The sequence below is a fragment of the Micrasema longulum genome, unplaced genomic scaffold, assembly GCF_059751315.1.
Source record: "Micrasema longulum isolate JH-2025_06_02 unplaced genomic scaffold, ASM5975131v1 h1tg000480l, whole genome shotgun sequence".
Lineage (NCBI taxonomy): Eukaryota > Metazoa > Arthropoda > Insecta > Trichoptera > Brachycentridae > Micrasema > Micrasema longulum.
In genome coordinates, this window is record NW_028277677.1 from 632,856 (window position 1) to 642,279 (window position 9,424).

Below are 9,424 nucleotides of genomic sequence, written 5' to 3' on the forward strand. Positions count from 1 at the left end.
ACAAACATATAAAAACTCTTATTGCTATGGAAAAAATAAAAATATGTACATCGAAAATAAAAAATTGACCAAGTAAAAAAAATAAAAACACAAAAAAACCTTAATATTAAAAACCACGTTCTAAAATCCAGATTCTCAGCAGACGTCTCTCTCTTGAGCCAGATAAGTTTTTTTGATTTTTAATATTTAATGGGAGCATATTATACATTTTTGGTATATTGTACTCTAGTGTTATTTTCCCGTATTTATTATTGAATTTAGGGAGAGCTAGTCCATCTACACTAGTGAACGGAGTATTATATACATGCTCCAATTTATTTCTATATTCAGATAGAGACGCATGCTGAGATACCTGCTTGGACCATATTAAAGCTCTAACGGATAAAATATTTATAGATTTAATAAGGATATTGTATGTTTGTATTACTGAAAAAAGCCCATGAAGTTATAGCGTATCTTATAATTGATATGTTCAAAATACACAATAAATTTTTATTTTCAAGTAAAATAATATTCCTTGTCATGCAAGTTTGTTTATAACCCGTGATTTCAGTAATTTTTATACATATATATATAAATATAATTCTCTGTACGTGTGATGTCACCGTACTCCTCCTAAACGGCTTAACCGAATTACATGCGGTTTTCAGAGAAATATAGATCTTTGTGCTGTGCATGTTCGTAGATATAAAAAATTTCAATTTAATATGTAAAAAAGAAGTTAGGAGCATAAATGTTTTATTCATCGATCTACCAGGGTTGCATTCAAGGAGAATAAATTTGCAAAAAAATGGAAAGATGTTTACAAACAGCATTTGTTTTTTGTGGATTTCAATCAGATTTTTTCCTTAAATTCCTTATAATTTGTACCCATTTATTTCTTTTTATTGGATTTTTGGTGACACCAAAATAATATTAAATTCAATACTCTTACAATATTCTTACATAAGAACACCACTTTGTTTGTGAGACGACCGGAGTTTGACGTTTGCAAAAAGAATGCCATATTTATTTTATGTTTTGGAATTCAAATATAAACAAGAACCCATTTAAATTCAATACTTTTTGAATATCAACATTTTTAGTTTTGGAATTTAATTAAAATCAAGTACCTAGGTACCTACTTATCAATAAAAAGTCTTTTTCCAAGGCAAGCCAACGTTCGGGCAGGACAACGTCTGTCGGGTCAGCTAGTATTTTATATGATGCGAAGTGATTTCAATAACTTCTTGTATTTTCCGGACTCCGCTCCTAGTTTCAAGGTGACTAATTTCAAAATAGTTCATATTATGACCCTTTTAAAATATGGGCATGTCCGTACGTCACGCGTCGTGTTGCAAGTCACTCGGGAAAATACGAGTTTTAAGAAGTTACTAACTTGGCCAATATAAGGAGTAAATGAACTGAACATCCCTTTTAGTCTGTCTTAAATTTTCCTTTAAATATTAAATTTTTTTGTTGTGTTCCGATTGTGACAATGCAGATATTTTAAAAGAAAATATAGAGCGAATTTGTAAGACCAAAGTTGACAACAATTTTTGCGTCACTTTGTATCATACGCAGTGTAATGTCTAAGACGATTGAAGGTTCCGGGTTCAATTACCGGGGAGCATACAATAATAAAATGTGTTTTTCTCAAGCCTGGGTGTACTGTGCTGTAATTCACCGGTGTAATTGCGCCTCTTGGCCTATTATGATGCAAAAAAAACTGTTATTTTCAATAAATACACGGCTGTGCTTTCATTTTTATGTCCCTGCTAGAAATAAAATCCGTGTTAGTAAGGGCTGACGGATGAATTAAAAAATGAAATAATTAATAAGGGTTGTAAAACAATTAAAACAAGTAATAATTAAAATACTTGATATCAGTTTAAAGCAGGGATCTTCAACCTTTTTGAAGTCAAGGGCCGAGAATACTTCGGTTTTTGTTCGGCGGGCCTGCAATACTAGGGAATAATATCACTTAATCACTTTAAGAATGATAATATATAATATAATGGTATATTAATACACCTTTTTTGTTATTATCGTCAAACTTGTAAGTTATTATTACCACCCCACTGAAAATTGGGGTAAATTTAACTTTACTTGAAAGAGATATCGAAAATGATGGACATAAATTAGATTAAAATTTATTTTAACAGAGAGGGAAAACATTTTTGATAAGGGAATATGGAAGTCTAGGCATTTACAGGGCTTATGACCTGTCATTGGCTGGTTTAAGTGGCCACTTTACACACTGTGTAACATTCACCATTCTGCCAATGTTTGAGCATCCACATTTCCTCAACTCTTCCATCTGTTGACTTTTGTGAGGTAAAAGAGCTGAAACCTTTATCGAATGGGTGAGATTCATCCGGCTGAACCAAATCACCTTCTAGGCAACGCCTGAAAACAATTTTCCAATTTTCATTCTTCTTCTTCTAACAGGTAGTTAATTCAACAATGTTTGAGTATGTTGAAATGCTTGCAGATTGGCTGGATTTCCTCCCTAGGGAGTTATTCATATTTAAGTTTATTTCAACAGAGAGGGAAAACATTTTTGAGAAGGGAAGCCACTTAAACCAGCCAATGACAGGTCATAAGCCCTGTAAATGCATAGACTTCAATATTCCCTTCTCGAAAATGTTTTCCCTCTCTGTTGAAATAAATTTAAATATGAATAATTCCCTAGGGAGGAAATATCAGCCAGTCTGCAAGCATTTGGACACACTCAAACATTGGTAAATTAAATTGATTAATAAATAAATATACTCGTATACGATGGATTAATGAAGACTATCAAAGTAAAAGCGGTATTATTTAGATTATTGAGAATATTTTGACTCCATCCTAATTCGGTTATCTAATGCTCTGACGTTGTTTCTCTATTGAAATTCTGTTTAGAAATCTATTTATGAAAGTAATTACTTTAATTTCCCAAAATGTCCGCACGCTCCATTCGCTGAACAACCCTTCAGATAAAGTACATATTTATCTTTCATTACTCAGTGCATTGAACCCATCCGGATATGGGATTCTACCTTATTACTTTAAATATCTCATTGAATCTATTTATCTTGGTGATTTTCATCTCATGCCGGTGCCTTGTTCAGTAATGGATTTGAAACTATAAATGAAAGAGGATTCAAACTAAGTGTGACGCAATAAGGTGGTAGGAGGGGCGTTTCGCTAATGTACTTAGATCCTTAGCTTTAATTTAACTCATTATGAAGTTAAAGTGCTCGTGTCGGCTCTTTGTAACAACGCCAACGGTGCTATAATACTCGTACATACAAAACCTACCTATAGAAAGCAAACAACAGGAGTGATGTTTGCTTGTTTAATTTAACCGTAACATTTTATCACTAGCTTTGGGTAATATTGGTTGTCGTTTAGATGGGATTCGTCCAAATTTAAGATCGTATTAAAAAAATGCTCTGTTATAGGAAAAAACAAAAAATTATCTTTATATATAATTCCTCTGTACGTGTGATGTCACCGTACTCCTCCTAAACGGCCTAACCGATTTACGTGCGGTTTTCAGAGAAATATAGATCTTTGCCATTTTTAGAAATGCACTAAATGAACTAACAAACGGCATTAGCATAAATGGACAAATTATAAACAATATCCGATACGCGGATGATACTGTCCTTCTAGCAGATAGTATGGAAAGCCTGCAACTATTATTGGACAAGTTTTACACGGCAAGTTTGAATAAAGGGCTAGAGATGAATATTTCCAAGACTAAATGTATGGTTATTCGGAAAAAGAAACGAACTTTCCCAATGACTTTAAAACTTGGAGCGCAGTTTATTGAGCAAGTTCATCAATATAAATATTTAGGATGCTGGCTGAATGATAAATGAGATCACTCGCAAGAGATCAAAGTCAGAACAGAGGTGGCGCGAGACTGCTTTTTTAGGATGCGTGACCTTCTTTGCAGTAGAGACTTTAATTTAGACCTCCGAATGCGCATTACTCGATGTTACGTCTTCCCAGTACTTTTTTACGGCGTCGAAACGTGGACACTCACCCAAAACACTTGAAAAAAGATTGAAGCCTTTGAAATGTAAAATGTGGTGCTACAGGAGGATATTAAAAATCTCCTGGGTGCATAGAGTCCGAAACGATGATGTTCTCCGACGGATGGAAAAAGATAAACAGGTACTGAAGACCATAAAGAAAAGAAAACTTGAGTGCTTTGGGCATGTGATGAGAGGCGAAAAATATATTTTTTTACAAGTCATTCTACAGGAAAGGATTGAAGGGAGGCGCAGTGCAGGTAGAAGGCGCATCTCTTGGCTTAAGAACTTGCGCGACTGGTTCGATTGCAGCACTCAGTCCTTGTTCAGGGCAGCTGCCAATAAAGTAAGAATCGCAATGATGATTTCCAACCTCCATCGGGGAGAGGAACCGTAAGAAGAAGAATAGATCTTTGCGCTTTGCGTGTTCTTAGATATTAAAATCTTCAATGGAATATGTAAAAAATAAGTTAGAAGCATATTTTTTTATTCATTGATCTACCAGGGTTGGATTCAAGGAGAATGCATTTGCAAAAAAAAAAAAAGATGTTATTTTTTTGCGTATAAAAAAAAGTTTGTTTTTGAATGTTTACAAACAGCATTTGTTTTTTGTGGATCTCAATCAGATTCTTGCCTTAAATTCCTCATAATTTCTACCCATTTATTTCTTTTTATTGGATTTTTGGTAACACTAAAATAATGTTTAATTCAATACATTTTTGAAAATCGTTTTCCTACATAAGTACACTCCTTTGTTGGTGAGACGACCGGAGTTTGACGTTTACAAAAAGAATGCCATATTTAAAAAAATATTTATTTTTTGTTTTGGAATTCAACCATAAACGAGTACCTAGGTACCTACTTAAATTCAATATTACAATATTATCAACTTTTAGTTTTGGAATTTAATCACTAACAAGTACCTAGGTACCACCTTATCAATGAAAAGTTTTTTGACAACGTTCGGGCCGGACAACGTCTGTCGGGTCCGCTAGTTATAATATAATTTCAAACAGTAACTAAAAAATGATATGAACTACATGTCACAAAGAGTCAAATTAAAATGGCTGCAAAGAAGGTAGTTTTTACATCTTCTATAACTGATCACTATTCAACAATTCTGTTAATTGAAACCAAAATAAAAAAAATCAAGCTAGAACAATCAATGAACCTTAGAGTAATAACCTAATAGAGTCGCCCATGTGGAGAAAAACTTCTCTATGATTATTGACCACGAAGTAAGCTACATATTATAGCAATACAACGGGCCGTAGGTACTTGAGTTGAGAATTGCAAGTGCAAACCGAAACCGTCCATTACACGTTTGTTAACCAAAAACCAAATTAAAACCAACATTTGGAACGCTTTTGTTCTATGCAATAGAGTTTAAGGGCTTCTCTAGAGAATTATTACACAATTTTTTAGTCATACCGCGAAACTTTAGAAAAACATTTTTAAAGATGTACCTTCAAAAACATCGTTACGAAATTTTTGGAAAACATAATTTTTTAATTTAATCAAAATGAAAGAAATAAAACTTGTATTTGAATAACGAAGAGATACGCCGGTGTCCGGTGGACACGGACAATGGATTCGGCCGGGTAGGTGAGGGTTAGGGAAGTTTGTGGAAAGGACGCGACATTAATTGTCTACATTTTCTAATTACAATAATCGTTTTTTTTTTATTTAAAAAACGCGTTTTTGAAAAAAAAAATAGATTTTTAAAAAAGTTGACCGTAAAGGAATGTTCCTCTGAAGTTACGCGGTCTGGCCGATAAATGATATAACGCAGAAGAAATAAAGAATAAAAAATAAAGTGACATGTAAATTATGTCAAATTTAATTTTGAGTACTGTACACAGTGTACAGTCCTTCTTAGAGCAGGTCTCCCTAGAAAAGAGGACTCTTAAATTAATTATGTAATTAAAAAAAGAATAATATAGTACCTAAACTAATAAATAATAAAAAACAATCATTTCAATTTAACGGATTCGTATTAATTTGTTTTCGCAAAAATACTTTTTCGAAGAAATGGTTACCTATTTAAGTTTTGATACGTATTTGATAAAGATTTAAAAAAAAAAAAACAAAACATGACGAAATACAATGAACATAAACATTATGTATATTATTATTTATTTAATCACGGATTATGCTACAGTCTATTTCATTCCAATAAAATACGTGACTTTTTTAATATACCAGTAAAATTCAAAAAAAAGAACATAAAAATAATTATTATAGCTAGGACAAAAAATAACGAGTTTTGCTTTATTTTAGTTTTTGTTTAAATATAGAAATTTTCCTTTCTGTGTCCATGCGAATGAATATTATAAATAGTTATGAGTGTGAAATAGAACCAGAACCCTAGACGAGTGCTTTCGACTCAATGGCTACTCTCAGGAAAAATCTAAAAAAGGAAATCGAGTGGAGATAAGTCCGCCTCGTAGTTTAGTGGTTGGGGCGTCGTCCTACCATGCTTGAAGTTCTAGGTCCGATTTTCGGGAGGGTGGACGAGGAATATTGATTTAAAGGTAGTTCTACACTGATATCGAAAGCGTAAGTAGTAAGACTGATCGCCTCACTTTCTTTGTAACAAAAATGATCAATGAAAGTACTTCCCCTTTACTTTGATTAAGATACTTAACATTTATTTTTACGTCTTTACTGTTAATTACTTTACTATAATTTTGCGTCTTTAATACGTTTTCTTAGGCTAATATAAAACGTTTTGGAAATATCGTGTTTCCTGTCTTACACCCTTTTTGATCTTGATTTTCCTAATTTTTAGATCGTCGTTTACTTTTTACACCCATGGTGGCATTTTCATTTACATACATATTTGATCAACCACGGATGGAGCAAGATGCTCGCGTTTAAAGAGGGAGATCGTTTTGCAATTACACATATTTTTGGATTATTTATGTAAAAATATTTATATATAATTACAAAAATCGATAAATACTGTAGGAAATGAGGAATTACAAGAAATATTTTTTTTCTGTATAAATGTACATTGTATAAAATATATTATATCAGCGGTTTATTTTAACGTTTTCAGAGACGGCAAGCTTCCTATAACTTGGAGCAAGAAGTCGCTGCAGCAGCTGCTAGCATTCTCCAACATCATTCTACAGGTATGTTTGCTAAGAACAAAACCATTTCTTTTCAGCTCTCTTTTTTTTACATCTGGACAATACATAAATATATATATATATATATAATATATATATGTATATATATATATATATATATATATATATATATATATACAGGTACCGTCCATTGAAACATGTAATAAACTAGATTTTGTGTGCGCGACCAAATGTTTTAAACTAAAATATTCTAGTAGGCCTACTAAAGCAAACGAAATTAGAATATTTACTTGCTTCACCGTCAGGCATTAAAGCTATGTATTATTAAACATTCGAACGCACTATATGTGCATAAATGTGTTTACTTTATTTTATTGAAATAAAACTTATTTTACATATTAGTTGCATGTACAATAAAATATATACATGTACGTGGAATTAAAAGTAAAATATAGTATTTAAAACAAATTATTACTAAACAGTTATTTACAAATTAATGAGTCAAAAAAAAGATATGTAGTTTAAAAATTATATTACCAGCTATAAAAATATTTTAAAAAGAAAATATTTGGTCATGGAAATATTTTGAACCTGAAAAAAAAAACTAAGAAAGCAACACATATTAATAAAAAAATTACGTGTATTATTATTTTAAACTACTACTTAGGTAACTAGTTTAACTGTACAAATAACTAAATACTGATTTTGTATTAAAATTTTATTCAACAGAGAGGGAAAACATTTTTGAGAAGGGAAAATTCGCAAGCATTTGGACATACTCAAACATTGATAAATATTTTGTTCTTTCAAATAAAATCAAGAAAAAAAGGAAAAAAACACAAAAACAAATAACATAAAAATAACATTAAAAAAAATAATAGTAGCTTTATAATGGATTTAAGTGTATTAAAATGATAAGAACCATTTTCAACGATTGAAAATAACTCACTATGTGCGGTTTGAACCTCATGCCTATAATCCATAAGTTCCTGGCACTAGCCACGGGATCATCATCATCCTTTTCCGAACCTAATGATGCATAAGGCACTGCCCATATTTGAACATCTATATTCCTTCAATTCTTTCATCTGTTGATGTTTGTGAAGTAAAGAATGGTGAATGTTACAAAGTGTGTAAAGTGGCCACTTAAACCAGCCAATGACAGGTCATAAGCCCTGTAAATGCCTAGACTTCCGTCTTCTCCATCCCTGTTGTATTTATTTGTTTAAATACATTTTTAAAACGAATATATATTTTTTTGAAATTTGTAAATCACATGTGCGCAAATATATATTTGGATTAAAAGGTACTAACGTTATTTTTTATAATTTTTTACGTTTTTGTTTTTCAGAGTTTTTGAACCCCGTATCAGCAGAACAAGTGGCAGCGGAGTGTGGACTACTAGACGACGACTTCTACTAGTATCCCATTACGCTATGGTGCTGTGCTGTTTATATGGTAACACGCCTCGATGACGTCGATACTAACTCGATTCTTTCAGCTTTTGTTGGAATACTATCAGTGAAATAAAGCCAAAAATATTTAAGAAATGTCGGAATGTATTTGAAACGACATAAGTGTATATGATTTCGTACTTTTATATAAGAAGCTTTTCTAATATAATATTAACACATGTATAATTTTAACGATATTTTGAGTACATATTTCCAAAAGTTTGTAGACAAAGATTGGATTTCATCTCCTAGGAAGTTATCAAGATTGACATTAATTGCAACAGCAAGCGGGTGCTATTTTTAAGAACGGAATATGGAAGTCTAGTCATTTACATGGCTTATGAACTGTCATCGACTGAGTTAAGTGATCACTTTACGCACAGTGTAACATTCACCATTGCCATACCTTATATTTAGTTTATTGAATGAAAAGCTAGTCAAATAGGCTATAACTGAATACAAATATTTATTTAAATGCTAATAAACGATAGTAAAAATATGAGCATACACCAAATTTATTGATGAATTTAATATTCGATGTTTTTTTTTTTATTTTAACAATAATCCGTTTTAAAACTATGAACATAAGTTATAATATTCGAATTGATTGATTCATTATCGGCCTTGATAATCTTGTAATTTATTTTGAATAAGATAATATGTACGTGGCACTAAAAAAATCGTCAAATTTTTGCAAAGTGTCACAATAACTTTAAATGTGTGAATATGTAGATAGGATTGACCATTTAATTACCTAGTTAGAGTACGATTTTTCTAAGAAATATCGCCTGATATTAAAAGATTACTTGTACCATGAAATTGATTAAATTAAATTAATTGATTCAAATTAAATTGTTCTAATTGTAAT

The 9,424-nt window shown here is 31.5% G+C and overlaps 1 protein-coding gene across 1 annotated transcript in view; it reads left to right on the forward strand.

The window, feature by feature from the left end:
* The window catches only part of LOC148281290 (uncharacterized), a 29,123-nt gene extending 20,113 nt beyond the window's left edge, over positions 1 to 9,010 (forward strand). Inside the window, exons 3-4 of the mRNA XM_088226927.1 lie at positions 7,069 to 7,144; positions 8,454 to 9,010. Coding sequence (XP_088083053.1) covers positions 7,069 to 7,144; positions 8,454 to 8,524 — 147 coding nt within the window. The 3' untranslated portion in view covers positions 8,525 to 9,010. The remainder of the gene's footprint in view (positions 1 to 7,068; positions 7,145 to 8,453) is intronic.
* The last annotated feature ends 414 nt before the right edge of the window (positions 9,011 to 9,424 follow it).